Source organism: Prionailurus bengalensis, chromosome D2 (genome assembly GCF_016509475.1).
Source record: "Prionailurus bengalensis isolate Pbe53 chromosome D2, Fcat_Pben_1.1_paternal_pri, whole genome shotgun sequence".
NCBI classification, from domain to species: Eukaryota; Metazoa; Chordata; class Mammalia; order Carnivora; family Felidae; genus Prionailurus; species Prionailurus bengalensis.
This window is the reverse complement of record NC_057351.1, coordinates 53,842,160-53,857,985: the sequence shown is the minus strand read 5'-3', so window position 1 is coordinate 53,857,985 and position 15,826 is coordinate 53,842,160. Positions and strand designations below refer to the sequence as shown.

General features: G+C 42.0%; 1 protein-coding gene across 4 annotated transcripts in view; it reads right to left on the bottom strand.

The window, feature by feature from the left end:
• PLCE1 (phospholipase C epsilon 1) overlaps positions 1-15,826 on the bottom strand; it is a 329,559-nt gene that overhangs the window by 83,657 nt on the left and 230,076 nt on the right. For all 4 annotated transcript variants that reach the window (XM_043597018.1, XM_043597014.1, XM_043597015.1 and 1 more), the window contains exons 6-7: positions 11,304-11,562; positions 9,502-9,707 (exon numbers count right to left, since the gene is read on the bottom strand). In XM_043597018.1, the coding sequence (XP_043452953.1) occupies positions 9,502-9,707; positions 11,304-11,562 (465 nt within the window). The remainder of the gene's footprint in view (positions 1-9,501; positions 9,708-11,303; positions 11,563-15,826) is intronic.

Here is a 15,826-nt window from a genome sequence, read left to right as displayed (position 1 = left end):
ATGCATTGATTTGATTATCCAAATACATTCTTTTTTTTTTTTAAGTTTGTTTATTTATTTATTTATTTTGAGAGAGAGAGAGAGAGAATACAAGTGGGGGGAAGGGCAGAGAGAGAGGGGGACAGAGGATCCAAAGAGGGCTTCATGCTGACAGCTTTGAGCCTGATGTGGGCCTCAAACTCACAAACCCTGAGATCACTACCTGAGCTGAAGTCGGATGTTCAACTGACTGAGCCACTCAGGTGCCCCCAAAATACATCCGTTTTTTTTTTTAACTTTTAACTTTAGAATAACTTTAGATTTGTGGAAAAATTTCAAAAACAGTAGATCCCACATTTGGTTTTCCCTGTTATGATCATCTTATTGGGATGCTATGTTTGACATAATTCATAATCCAATACTGATTCATTATTATTAATTGAAGTCCATACTCAATAGAGTTCCTTAGTTTCTTTCCCCCCCATGTCCTTTTTCTTTTCCAGGATTCTATTCAGGATGCCATTATTACATTTAGTTGTCATGCTTCTATAAGGCTCTTCTTATATATGACAGTTTCTTACACTTCCCTTGTTTTTAATGATCTTGACAGTTCTGAGGAGCACTGGTTAGGTATTTTGTAGAATGTCCCTCAATTAGAATTTGCCAGATATTTTTCTCATAATTAGAGTGGGGCTATCAGTTCTGGGGAGGAAGCTCACTGGGCTAGAGAGTCCTTCTCACATCACAGCCAGGGAACATACTATTAACATGATTTAACTGTTGGTGTTGATCTGACTGAGGTTGTGTTGGTCATGTCCCACTGTAAAGTTATTCTTTATTATTATTTTTAATATAATTTATGGTCAAACTGGCTAACATACAGTGTGTACAGTGTGCTCTTGGTTTTGGGGGTAGATTCCTGTGATTCATCGCTTACATGCAACACCCAGCGCTCATCCCAACAAGCACCCACCTCAATGACATTTTTAAAACTCCCTTCCATATTGTCCTCTTTGGAAGGAAGTCCACATGCACATGTAAGGGGTACAAAGTTATTTTCTACCTCCTCAAGGGCAGAATATCTATATAGGTTTTTTGGAATTCTTCTGCGTGGGAGATTTGTCTCTTCTCTCCCATCTGTTTGTTTATCATTTATGTATATGGGTTCATGAATATTTATTTAATATTTTAGTTTATATTCTAATTCTACTTCATTTTGTAGCTCGAATTGTCCCAGCTTTGGCCATCAGAAGCTTTCTTAGTTGGCTCTTGTATTCCTTTGAAGTTTATTGTACTTCCTTTGTTTGTTTTTAGCACTTCTTTACTTTCTGGTACAACAAAATGCCCCAGGCTCATCTTTTGTATTTCCTGCCCTAGCTCTAGGATCAGCCATTTCTCTAAGGAACTTTGCTTTCTTTTATTGAAAAATGTTATTAGAAATCAAGATTTGCATGCTAGCTGCAAACACACCCTATTTTATGTACTTAAAATTTTTTTTTAATTAAAATCTTTAAAATATTTATTTATTTATTTATTTATTTATTTATTTATTTATTTATTTATCTATTTGGCTAACATACCGTGTATACAGTGTGCTCTTGGTTTTGGAGGTAGATTCCCGTGATTCATCGCTTACATACAACACCCAGTGCTCATCCCAACAAGTGCCCTCCGCAATGCCCATCACCCATTTCCCCCTCTCCCCCAGTCTTCCCCTCCATACCCCGCCCCCCGCCCCATCAACCCTCAGTTTGTTCTCTGTATTTAAGAGTCTCTTATGATTTGCCTCCCTTCCTCTCTGTTTGTAACTATTAAAAAAATTTTTTTTAATGTTTATTTTTGAGAGAGAGAAAGACAGCACGAGCAGGGGAAGGGCAGAGAGAGAGGGAGACACAGAATCTGAAGCAGGCTTCAGACTTTGAGCTGTCAGCACAGAGCCCATTGTGGGGCTTGAACTCAGGAACCGCGAGATCACGACCTGAGCCAAAGTCAGACGTTTAACTGACTGAACCACCCAGGCACCCTTTATGTACTTTTCTTAATGTTGCACTTAATGATAAAAAGTGAGGAAACAAAAAGAAAATCCTTTATGTCTAGCCTAGCTTGATTCCTCTGAAACTGCCATCAAGAACAATGGAAAACCAATATTTATTTATGTCCTCGTCTACAATGCTTATGCTCATGCTTCAGACACATAGAATGGTGGTTAGGAACATGCCGTCTATAGTCACTGTGGGTTTAATGTTGAGCTCTGCCACCTATCTGCTGTGTGACCTGGTCAAATCATTCAACCTCACTTTACTTATCTGCTAATGGCAAAAAGACAATGCTCATTTCACAGAGGAGGTGAGGCTCAAATAAGAGTACTTGCAAAGAAAGCACTTAGCACTGTGTCTGGCTCAGTAAAGTACACCACTGTAATGAAATATAGGAAGACCAAGATTTCATTCTTCCTGCTTCTCCTTTCCCCACCTTCCTTTTCTCTACACTGAATGGGCCCAACTATTGCTCTAGAGGGGTTTTCTTTAGGGCCACATGCAAGCTCTCTTATCCTTTTATTTCCTTTCTCTGGGATCATTTTCACATTCTCCAGGTCACACTTCTGGTTTTTGTTGTTTTTTTAAGAGCAGAAAGGATTCAATTGGTGTCTGTACCCATAAAGTGCAATTTATGTTAATTTGGACATATAACTTCTGATTTTAATTGAGCAAAAGAAATAGTGTCTCCCATATTCCATTTAATTTGAGTTCTGAGCTAAACCAAGTATTTTCCAGTGAAAAACTGCAAGTATTACAAAAAACAGCATCTGGGGGTGCCTGGTTAAGCATCCGACTTCAGCTCAGGTCATGATCTCTCGGTTCGTGTGTTCGAGCCCCGTGTTGGACTCTGTGCGGACGGCTTAGAGCCTGGAGCCTGCTTTGGATTCTGTGTCTCCCTCTCTGTTCCTCCCCCGCTGGTGCTACTGTCTCCCTCTCTCTCAAAAATAAATAAACATTAAAAAAAAAAAACCACACACAAAAAAACCAGTGTCTGGAAAGAAAACTGTGCAACTTTTCTGGAGCCTGTTTTCTGCTGCTCAGAGCTAATGTAAACTGGGAGCGAGAGAGAGACACTGTCTTTCCTTAGCATCAGTTTCTATTTTTGAACACAAAAAAGACTAATGCTGAGTGTTAACAGTTACATTAAAAAGCCTAAGATAATGCCTAAGAGAAAAGTGACAATTGTTTTGGTAATGAAATAAGTTCATTTCAAGACAGAAACTAGTAGCTTTGTCTCTTAGATCATACGGTGGATGTTGTGCACTTCTGTGCCTGATTCTCTTAGGAGACAAATCCCTGTGGGTTTACAAGGAGGAGTTGGTGGCATTTAAAGGGTTATTTAGGGACCAAATAACATAATCAAAGATCAAAGATGTGATTTACCAGCAAAGAAGCTACTTTGTCAAACTTAGGTCATATGCCCTAAGAAGAAGACCACGGAGTGAAACAGAAGGAAAGTGTGTATCTGAACCCCCTGGAGAAGTTCCACAGAGTCGGTCAGTTAGAAACCATAAATTGACAGATAAATATTTTTCTAAAGTTCCCTAATGAAAATCTTATATGTGGGGACAAGTGGGCTATTAATCAACTTGGTTAGGCATTTTTAAAAATGTTTATTTATTTATTTTGAGAGAGACAGAGAGAGAGAGCAGGGGAGAGGCAGACAGAGAGGGAGAAATAGAATCCCAAACAGGCCCCGCCTTGTCAGCACAGAGCCCAATGCGGGGGCTCCACCTCTCCAACTATGACATCATGACCTGAGCGAAATCAGGAGTCGGATGCTTAACCGACTGAAGCCACCCAGGCGCCCCAACCTAGTTATGTATTTTCTTAATAACTATTCATTACTTCCTACAATGTTATTATGATTACAGGACCATGATTCATCATGATTTGGAGCCAGCCTGCCTGAGGTTAAATCCTGGCCCTGGGAGGTATAAGATCCTGAGTAAAACGGAACTATTGTGAGGATTACATAATGTGATATATGTGAAATATTCAGGACAGTGTTTGCTTAAATGTAGGCTCTTGATAAATAACAGCATGTTAAATATTACTAATATTATTATTGTCCGGATTACATGTGCAAAGTCAATATTCTAGAATGTAACCACCAAACAAACATTGCTTCACTGTGGAAATGGTGTCCAAATTTCAAGTTGGGATTCAAGTGATAAACTAGCTCGAATTGAATGTCGTGCAGACAGTGGGAAATGGCTTTCTTTGTTATAGGTCACAGAAGTAGGACTGGTCTTGGGTGCTGGCTGAGGAGACAGGAAGAGAGAGAGAGAGAGAGAGAGACAGAGAGGGTCCCAGGTACGCCCAGCAAAGCCAGGGGTGGTGTAGGGGAGACCATGTTAGGGTCTGGGCTGGCCTGAAGCAATCAACTATATGTGAAGGATGTTATGAGGTGGGTGTTTGTAAGATTGAGACTGGTCTATACCATCTTCTGTGGAGAATAACTGGTTTCCTGTCATTTTGTTATTTTGTGCCTGCACATTGAGAGTGTGTGTGTGAGTGTGTGTGTGTGTGTGTGTGTGTGTGTGTGTGTTTCTCAGATACTGTACTTCCTTCTGCTCAGCTTTCTTGTTTTCTATCCCTGTGGGATTGGATAATCTTCCAGGCAAGTCTCAAGGAGGCAGTTGGTGTAGGAGGGCACAGAATTCAGCTCTCTCCAGTAAGGAAGGGGAGCATGACTGAGGGGTGGTCCTAAAATGGTGATTGCTGCCAAGTGCCCACACCTAAGTGTCAGGCCCCCAGATGCCCTGGCTTGGCACTGAAGGGTGTGATGGCAGCCATGCCCCGATAACCCCATCTGTGTGGCATTTACAGTGTAAAAGTGCTTATCTCACAAAATCCTTACAACAGCTCTATAAAGCAGTATGGCCATCCCTATTTTAGATGACAAAACCAAGGCTTAGTGAGATGAAGTCACCTACCCAGGTGACATAAGTAGAGAGTGCTGGCAATGTGACTGCAAAATTTGAGTTCTTAATCATCTCAAGCAGTCTCCATTCTAAGGTTCTGTCTGAACTCATTATCTACTTATATCCAATTTCTTCAAATGTACAAATTCTTCTTAAGCTGCGGCATCTTTTTTTTTTAATATTTATTTTTGAGAGAGAGAGAGACAGACAGACAGACAGAGTGTGAGAAGGGAAGGGGCAGAGAGAGAGAGGGAGACACAGAATCTGAAGCAGGCTCCAGGCTCTGAGCTGTCAGCGCAGAGCCCGACGTGGGGCTCGAACTCATGAGCTGTGAGATTATGACCTGAGCCAGTCAGCTGCCCAACTGACTGAGCCACCCAGGTACCCCTGCAGCATCTTTTTTTTTAAACTTTTTTTTTAATGTTTATTTATTTTTGAGAGACAGAGAATGAGCAGGGGAGGGGCAGAAGGAGAGGGAGACACAGAATCTGAAGCAGGCTCTAGGCTCTGAGAGTCAGCACAGAGCCTGACATGGGGCTCGAACCCACAAACTGTGAGATCATGATCTGAGCCGAAGTCAGACTCAACCGACTGAGCCACCTAGGCACCCCCAAGCTGCAGCATCTTAAAGAGGGGCAACAATATTAAGAGCTTGCAGCTCCTATATGACTACACACTCTTCTTACACATCTTACTAGAGAGAGAGAGAGAGAAAATCTTAAGCAGGCTTCACATTCAGGAAGGAGTCCGATGTGGGGCTCAATCCCACAACTCTAGGATCATGACCTGAACCAAAATCAAGAGTCATATTCTCAACCGACCAAGCCACCCAGGCTCTTCACATCTTAATATTCTTAATTTCCATTTTCCTGCAATGGTATCACATGCTTCTCTTATGCCTCCATGACTTACACATACTCACACAGACAAAACTCTTTATTCTCCGTGCTGGTAAATTTAAAAAAAATCATCACTTTTTAAAATTTTATTTTATTTTAGAGAGAGAGAGAGAGAGAGAGAGAGAGAGAGAGAGAGAGAGAGAATGTGAGCAGGGGAGAGGGGCAGAGGGAGAGAGAGAGAGAGGGAGAGAGAATCTTAAGAATCTCCACACTCAGGATGGAGCCTGATATGGACTCAATCCCATGATCCTGGGATCATGACCTGAGCCAAAATCAAGAGTTGGATGCTCAACTGACTGAACCATCTAGGCACCCCAAAAAGTCTTTATTAATGAGTTTTACAGGTTGTATAAAATATAACTGGGGTGTTTTTATAATTCAGATGTTCCCAATCTATAGGAACTAGAAATAAAAAGAAGCTGAGGTTAGCCCCTCTACAGTAACAAGAAATGCCTTGAACACTGCAGGAGAAAAGACCCTGTCTTGTACTGAAAATGTGGTCAGGCTTATGCCCCAGCTCTGTAGGCATCACATGGGCAAGTGACTCCATGGGCATCACTTCTTCATCTGTACAGGGGAGTTGGATGAGTTGACCCTAAAATTCCACTGACCTTTTGAGATTCTCTAAACCCTATTCCTTTCCTGCTGAGGACTTGAACTTTTTATAATCACTTTCCTGGGGTTTCCGTGAGTGCTTCAAATGGGTTTTCTGGCAGGAGTAGCTGGGAGATTTGAGAAAAATTATAAGAGAACTCTGCAGGCTGGGAGAAGCAATGACCATGAGATTGTCCCTTCTTTCTTTGATGTAAGTTTCACAGAGTTGATGGCTGCCACAGGAACAGGGCTAAAGGTTTATAGAGTCTTTGTTTCGGCCAAATCAACAACAAAGCATGGTTCCTATGGGTCTTGGGACTTGGAAATCCCTTTGCCACAGACATCCCTGTGCTGGAAATTATAACACGGGGCTCTGGTTCAGGGATAGGTTCCCCAGGCCTGGCAGATGGTCCCAGGAACAGTGCTTGCTGATTTGGGTTCAGTGAATTCTATTAAATACCCCCACCCCCGGTTTTTGTGTTTGCTGGTTCTTTTCAGAGGAGCAGCCACTTGGGGTAAAACAAACTATTTCTGGTACTGAGTGACCTAGCTTTTAATGTGATTTTAACATGGCTTCACAGGATATTTGCATTTTTGCGATTTTTTTCCCCTTCTAAGACTGCTTACCAGTAAAGGCTGGAAAATGGGAAGTGAAAGAACAACATTCTTGGGATGTAGATGATAAAATGATTAGAAAGGGGACAAGAGAATAAGTAGAAAATTGGGAATGAAAATTTCTGGAGAAGTGGTTGGATGAAATAAGAAATGTATTACTTGAAGGAACTCCAGGCCAGAAAAACCATCAAAAAGATGTTAAGGGAAACTCAGAGGCTAAGTCTCTAAGGCTCAATCAAAGGCAGCGTTCCTAAAAGTAGTTTAGAAAGGTTGACATCTTTAAGTGACACCTCCCACCCCTCCCCACATTGCCCCAAGAGAAGGTTGTTATAAAGAAGAGCCATCTGAAATTCATTATTTTATCTATTCAGGGATGATGTATCTCTCCTAGTAGGGTGTAACAAAGGAAAAGGCATGCTTCTTCTCTAAATCATCTGTCTGATTTTTCTTATAAATACCGTGAAACTTATCATGGATCATGACTGTTTCTTTCTTTTGGTCACTAAGAATTCTCAGAACAAAATTTAGTCACTGTAAAGACTGGATAGTACACACTTGATTATGTTTTACTTTTTCCTATCCTATTTCTCTTTTCCCTTAATATCATCAATTATTTATATTTATTCACTTTTTATTGTTTATTTATTCATTTTGAGAGAGAGAAAGAGCCGGGGGGGGGGTGGAGAGAGAGGAAAAGAGAGAGAGGGAATCCCAAACAGGTTCCTTGCTGTCAGTACAGAGCCCAACATGGGGCTTGATCCCACAAACCATGAGATAATGACTTGAACCAAAAGCAAGAGTCAGATGCTTAACCGACTGAGCCACCCAGGCGCCCTTATTTATATTTATTCTTATAAGCATCTACAAAATCTTTTGTGAAAGGAGTTTAGTATATACCTAGATACCTATAAACACAGATAGGCAAGTAAAGGCAGATATAGATTAAGGACTTAAATGGCTATGAGATGCTTCCTGTGCAGACATGTGTTTATTTATCAACGGTCCTCTCTCTGCATATACATTGCTACTAATGTCGGCAACAGTTAGTGAGAAAACTTTCAAATAATCTTTGATTTGAGATAATTAAAAAACAAAAAACAACTGGTAGAAGCTACTTGTGAGACATTTGAGCTTTAGGGCCCAGACACTGTGGTAAGATTATTCTTTGAGCACTTGGGTCCTTTGGAGGAATCTGGAATACAGGTTTATCTCCTTAAAACATAACAGCATTAGAGATTCAGGCACAAAGCATTCATTTCCATGTTCACAACAGATTCTAAGGATTTAGCTCTATAAATCCAAAGAAATTATTTTCTGAAATCACTGTTGCCCTTCCCAGTATAGGCTCACACACACAGAGACAACCAGAAAAGGCTTTGCAAAACAAACTACAAGGTCTTATAAATGCACACAATTGTGCATAAGGACTCAAAGACAACTGCAAGGTATGACTCATGAGTACTGACTACAGATAAAATCTTCCATGGCAAAGATGTCAAAGCCAGTAGACAGGTTTTAGATGGCGCTAGAGGATTCCTCTAGCTGGACCAGGCTCTGCCATTTGAGTTAGACTTTCCCATGAACAAATGGCCTTGAAGAGGCATAATATATGCCCCAAGACCACTGATTTCTGAACTTGTCATGTAGTTGTGGGTACACATGTCTAGGTAGGCAGCAACGGCTGTAGATAAACAAGCAATTGGAACAACTGAACAGTTTTAAAGCTACAGATGCCACCTTGCAGAACCGTGTTTCTGGAAGTGAGATCTCTCTCTTTTAAAAATGTTTATTTATTCTTGAGAGAGAGAGGGAGAGAGCAAGTGAGCAGGGGAGGGGCAGAGAGCAAGGGAGACAGAGGATCCCAAGCAGGCTCCAGGCTCTGAGTTGTCAGCACAGAGCCTATGTGGGACTTGAACCCACGGACCATGAGATCACTTCAGCCAAAATCAGATGCTTAACCAACTGAGCCACCCAGGCACCCAGAAATGAGATCTTTAAACAACCTGACTTACAATCACCCAGAGGCTTAGGGGAGCTCCTAAAAAGACTGATTTCAGGGTGTCACTCCAGCCCTAATAAATCAGTGTATTTGACTTAAAAATATATTAATGCTTGTCCCCGTGCCCCACCCCATGATCAATAACAATTATTTTTTACAGAAGCTATGAAATTAATAAATACCATGGTTCTAATCCTAAAACTTTATTTGTTGAATTTTTAGAAATGACAGGATAGCTCTAGCTTATTCTTTTTAAAGAGATAACAGGTGGCAAGAAGTTAAATTACGAGCGGTAAGTCTAGAACAAAGCAGCCAAGTTAGAAAGGAAAATTCAAACTCAGAATTGGTAGAGTCGTGGTGGGGTTTTGTTAGGAGTCCACCTAACACCAAACTGAGATAGGAAAAAGGAAAAAAAATGAGCATCTGTCTTTTTACAGTGTAGAACTTACTGCCATCGGGCTTTATCCCTTAAGGAATTTTTCCTGGAGCTGTTTCCTTCACTGGGGCTGTCCTCCTCCTCGGCCTCCAGACTTCGGCTGCAGCTCCTGATGATCTGAAAGATGCTGTTGACTGTGGACTCCTTCTCCGAATTCTTTAAGCCATTATGTCCCACTCGTTGTAAGAAATTATCTTGTCCACTGTAATCAGCTACAAACTACAGAAAAACATACCAAGAATTTGTTACTGCAACTTCATGTACTGTGTCTTAAATAAAAGACTTGGGTAGGGAAATAAAAGCTCAACAGCCATAAATAATGGCACTTATGCCTATTTCTTATTGAAAGAAAAAGAAAGAGCCTCCAGGAAAAACATTTTTTCGTTTCACCACATGAGCTATCGGAACTCACTCTTGTTTCCACTAAGACAATTTTAGTTCCTGTAGGAATCAACGCTCCGTTTCAAATTTACAACACAAAAAGCAGCATTATTTCAAGGCTCCCGAGGGAGAAGATTAGCCCCACTTTGCCGAGGAAGGGTAGGGTTGTTTTCTCCTGGCAGAGAGAATTGAGAAAAACCATGACAGAAGTCCATTCTTCTATGGAACCAGATAACATTCCTGGGGCCCAAGGGAAACACAGAGAAAGAATGATGTTTGCTTTATTTCCCATATATCCTATGGCAGCACAGAGGTTTCCTGGAGGTTTTAAAGCTCTTATAGTTTGTATTCATGATCAGGAAGTTTCTCCCATCAGAGGTAAGCGCTCCAGCTGCACCACTGGATGTGGCATCCTCTGCGTCTAAGACATCCTCTGCGTCTGAGCTGGTGTGGGTGTGCTAGGGAGGGCTTGTGTTAAGCTTACTCCTCCATTTACTGCACTTTTATCTTCCCTCATAAGCCAGAGAGATGCAAGCTGGTAGTGTTACCTGTGCCTGTCAGGGGCTCTTAAGTCTCCCTGATATCAGGTGATGCCTGGTTCCCAGGTGACACAGAGGAGGCTGAAGTTTTAGGAGTCTTCTCACGGCCACCGAGAAGGGGTGTATGTGTGTGTGTGTGTGTGTGTGTGTGTGTGTGTGTGAGAGAGAGAGAGAAAGGTCAGTAGTGTTGCTGTTGCCATGGTGACAATGATCCTAGATTTGGGTTTGAAGCTGCCAGCTACGGACTCCTCAAAATTCTTGGTAAAGTTCTCCCAATTCAGTCTCTTCTTTCATTTCTAAACACCATCTAGGGCGGTTTCCTTATTTTCTTCAAGTTTCTCTGAGCCCTTTCTCTCCAATGCCCGATACCCTGAGTCAAAGCTCACAAGGTCCTCTGCTCTCTGGGAGTCAGGAACAAGAAGCCACGGGCCTGGGAGAGCCGAGACAGCCGTGATCAGAGCCTGGAGCTCGTCTTTACATGAGACGCCAGCTTCTCCAGGGTCCTCCCGCAGAGGAGGAAAGCAAGGCAGCGTTGACCTCCCGCCATGTTTTCTTTCTCTGATTCAGAAAACTTACTATTCTTGCTTGACTTCTCTTATCCTCTGCATACAGACATTCCCACCCAATGAGAGAAGAAAACCCCATCATCCCTTAAAAAAAATCAGAGAACAGCACCCATTTTCACTGGTACTTACACACTGCCTCATTCAAGCTAATTTAACAAGAAGAAGCCCCAAACAGTGCTAGCCAGCATTTTTTTCTCAGGAATTTCCAAGGACCTGTTACCCAGCACAACAGTGACCACGGAGTAGCCTAGGCTCAGCAGGTTCTTTCTTGGCCTTAGTGAGTGAGGAGCCAGGCAGCAATAAAGACTTCAGATTTTGAAAGGACTCACCTCTAGAGTTTCTTCTTGGGAATTGTACCTCGGGCAAAGCTTCATGAGGCCGGAGGCTCCGTCCAGTACTTCACAGAGCTCCTTCAGAAACACCCCACAGAACGGAACCACCTTACAGCCAGGTATGTGCAGAGCCCGCGTGACCACCTTCTTGTACTCGCAGGAAGATTCGTGCTGAGCCATGGCATCCTTCAGGCTCCTCATGGTCTCTAGGTCAGACTGGTCCATAAACTGCCACATTTTTAAAACTTTTCTTGACCTATTGTAAGTAAATGATGTTTTTTGAGACTGAGGGAGAAATAATATCGTTTGTAGTATATAGCCCAAGCTCCATGCAAATTTATTCTTTTTGCCTCAGTTTTCACTGTTTTGATATTTATTTAGGACTCCTATCTCCACCTACTTCCCCAAATGAGGTATTACTTTTAATTAAAAATTGAAACACAAAATTAAATAGGACAGATACAAATAACACATGTTATTTGTGGAAGGAGTTAATTTTGGAAGGTGGGCATTAAACCTAGGTTTGAATTTTTTTGGCAGCTATAGCCGAAAGGGAAACCTAGTGGGTCATATGGTTTGTACAGATATTTATGGAGGACTATCTGCAGAAAATATGGTGCGTCCACTCCTCTTGATATTTAAAATGTTATCCTTGGATTAGGCCAGTTTCTCAGTAAAATACATGAAATCTGTTTTGGTCTCTTTTATAGAACTGCTTTTACTAAATCCAGCTTTGACGTTAAGCCACGGGTTATCCTAAGGGACGTGATCTTAAAATACTATTTGCATAACAGGATGTTAGATGGGACTTTTCCTACGATGAACTTGCTGCTGACAACAACAGGTGACATTGTACCCCACTTCCTAAAGAGAGGCACCAGCTCATCACAAGGGTACCCCAACAGCTTTGCCCTCTGTGGTATATGACTGTCCATCATGCCATGCAGAATTGGCTCTGAGCAGCCAGGTAGGGAATATTTCTTTGGATAGAGTTGTCAGAGCCCTCTATATGTGAGAAGGAGGAGGACCATCCCAGGGCAGGGGCTTCAAGTGAACTCCATGGAGAGGCTGACCTTTGTCCTGAGTTTGTTGATCACTTAGCCTGGTGTGTGACTCCTGCCTGGAAAAGTCTAAAGATGACAGGCTGCGTAGGGCTGCCCAAAGGTTCCTGTGGGCCTGTCCTGCATTTGCAGAATCTGGGAGGGCAAAACACTGTGTGTTTCCTGTGAGTCTGTAAGGGCCACTGTGAGGGGCAGTTCCACGTGTCCACGTGGCTGCCCAAGGAGGGGTCCCAGCAGAAAGAGTCTGCGAGGACAGGGTTTCCAGAGCTGGATCCTGGGGACTGAGTGCGCCTTGCTCCTTGCTGGCTAATGGTGCAGTGAGAGGTACCTACAGGGCAGCAGGTGGGGGAATGCAGGAGGAGTGACTGGGGAGGAACCCTAAAAGCACACCTCTCTTTGGGAGCACCTAGGCAGATTATAACTGTCCCCATCAAGGGAGACCTTTGCTTCCTTTACCCCATCTCCCTTCCTCGTTCTTCTCCTGTCCACTTTTTCTGCAAGGACCCCGAGCTGGAGTGAGAAAAGATAAACCCCGTTCTCCTGCTCCACTGCAGGTTTCTGAGATTTGTTGGGCTGCGAAATGTGGGGAAAAGGTGACGCTTTAAACCAAAGGTGAGGTTGAAATTTTGATTTATATCAGACTGGATTAAAAAATCACTATGTCCAAGAGAAGACATTCAAAGGACATAGAGAAGTACAACATGACAAACCCCATGCACCAACCTCTCCATTTAAAAAATAAAACATTGGGCTCAGCTCAGGTCATGATCTCACAGTTCATGAGTCCTAACCTGACATCAGGCTCTCTGCTTTAAGCACAGAGCCTGCTTTGGATTCGGTGTCTCCCTCTCTCTCTGCCCCTCCCCTGCTCACTCTCTCTCTCTCTCAAAAATAAACATTAAAAACAAAACATTAATAATGTGGTTGAGACCTCAGTGGGCTCTTCCAGGAACCCATACTCCTCTTTCCCTCACCAAAAGGGACCACAAAGGGGACCAGTGTTCTCGTTCCCTTACAATTGTGTATGCTTCCCCAACATAGGTATAGATCACCCAGCAGTTTGTAGGGATGTGTGAGTGCTTTTAAACTTTATATAAATGGTGTCACACATTAGGTACTCAGGCATCCTGCTTTTCTTGCACAGCTGTGTGTTTCTGAGATTTATTCATGCTCATGAGCAAAGGAGAATGAGACAAGTTATTGACCCCATCAGTGACCGGGAAAGCTATAGGACCTCCCAAGGTATGACCCAGAGCAGGGGGCAGGGAAAGTCAGTCAGGCAGGTTTGAACGACAGTGAGGTCAGGAAACTAAAATTGTTTCCTGATTTCACCCCACTGAGTCCAGCCTGCCCTATACCTGGTTTCTTATAAGGGGGTAAGAATCCCTTTTGGGGCATGAAATGGAAGTGTGAATAAACTAAGTGAATAAATGAGTGAGACACAGTTCTCATTATTTTATCGCCCTTGTTTCTGTGAGTGACAGTAGTCATAGTACATTTGGGGGCACAAGACAAACCTCAGCAAGATCAATGGTTTTTTGTTAGATTGAGAACTGACACTGTTTTAAAACTTTCTTTTTCTAGGTACTAGATGCTTGTTGTAGAAAATCTGGAAAATACCAAAAATATAGAAAACCCACCCATAGTTCTACATCCACAGGCAACATTAGGTATATTTCCTTCCAGTATTTATTCTACTTGTAGATGTCTGTTCTGAATGTTTTATAAATGTTGTTGTGTAAATATTGCTGAGGCTATTAAGTAAAGGCAGCCTTGTTCCCAGATATTTTTATGCATTATATATTATGTGTTTTCCAATGATATCAAACATTTTTCAAAAACATTTTTGGTGGTTAAATAATATTCCATTGTAAGAATACATCATGTAATTTCATTCATTTCCCCACTGATATTCATTTGGGTTATTGTATTTTTCATTTTTATTTTTTAAAATTTATTTATTTATTTATTTATGTATTTATTTATTGCTCATGAGTGGGGGAGGGGCAGAGGGACAGAGAGAGGGAGAGAAAGAATCCCAAGCAGGCTCACTCCCTACTGTCAGCACAGGGCCCAATGTGGGGCTCGAACTCATGAACTGTGATATCATGACCTGAGCTGAAAATCAAGAGTCAGATGCTTAACCAACTAAGCCACCCAGGCACCCCTGGGTTATTTTAAATTGACATCATGATTGAGTAAATATTGTTATATGTAAATCTTTTTACTTCTAATTGTTTCTTCCAATGATCCACACCTCCCTGTGTAGCACAGACCCCACGCACAATCAACCAGTGCTAGTCTTATGTGACCAGTATAATGTAGTAAAGTGACAGCGTGTGACTTCTGAGGCTGGGTCATAAAAGGCACTGCAGCTTCTGCCTTGTTTTCTTGTCATTCACTTCGGAGCAAGCCAGCTGCCATGCTTTGAGGACAGTGATGTCCAGAAGAGAGGAAGTGAGGTCCCCAGCCAATAGCTGGCACCAACTTGCCAAACACAGAGAAGTGTCATTAAAATAGAACTATGTTATCATAATGTAATCTTTTCTTTAAAGAAAAATACCAGAGGTTCTTTGTAGAAAACTTATCACAAAGAGAATCCAATCATCCAAATCATCTCCTGTTCTCCCAGTATTTTTTCTATTTTTTCCTTCTTTTGAGCCATGCCTGATACATCTGTATGTATCATTTTGAATGCCAATGACACGATCATTTGAGTTATTCTTAGTTAAGAAAGCTCAAAAGGACAAAAAAAATTCCAACTCTGAGAAATTTCCTTTTTCCCCCAACCACGAATCCCTTTGCAGGGATCTGGAGAATCAAAGAAAAATCCCGATAACGTTAGGGAGCAAGATCTATTTATAGTGAGAACCCTCACTGGGAAGGTGAATCTCAGACACTGAGAACAACATGCATGCTAAACACCTCGTACTATCTCACTAAATCCTGGGTGAGGAAGTAGGTGCTTTTTATTATTATCATCCCCATTTTACAGATAAAGAAACTGGGGCTCAAGGAGGTCGAGCACCTTGCCCAGACCACACAGCTATTCCATGGAGGAGCCAGGATTTGATCCCATTGTTCTGACCCAACAACTCATGCTCTTCCTCACACCACATTGCCTCCCATTAAGAGTGAGGGGCAGTTACTTTATGCCGGGTAACTGAGGCTTGAAAGGGAAAAAGGTAGAAGTCTTTATTGATAAAATGGTGATCTTATTATTAGCTTAGTGGAGAAGGCATAAGAGCAAGATATCGGAGGTGAAGGGCAAGGACTCTCAAATCAAGGCTGCCTGCATTCACATCCCAGCCATTCCAGATGGCCTGGGGTGAATGACTTAACTTCTAACTTTAGTTCCTTCTTTTGCAAGATGTAGGAATTTTAGAATCTACCAAGAAACTGTTATGAGAATTAAAATATTTAATGCATAGGAAATGCACAGCCCAGTGCCTGATACAT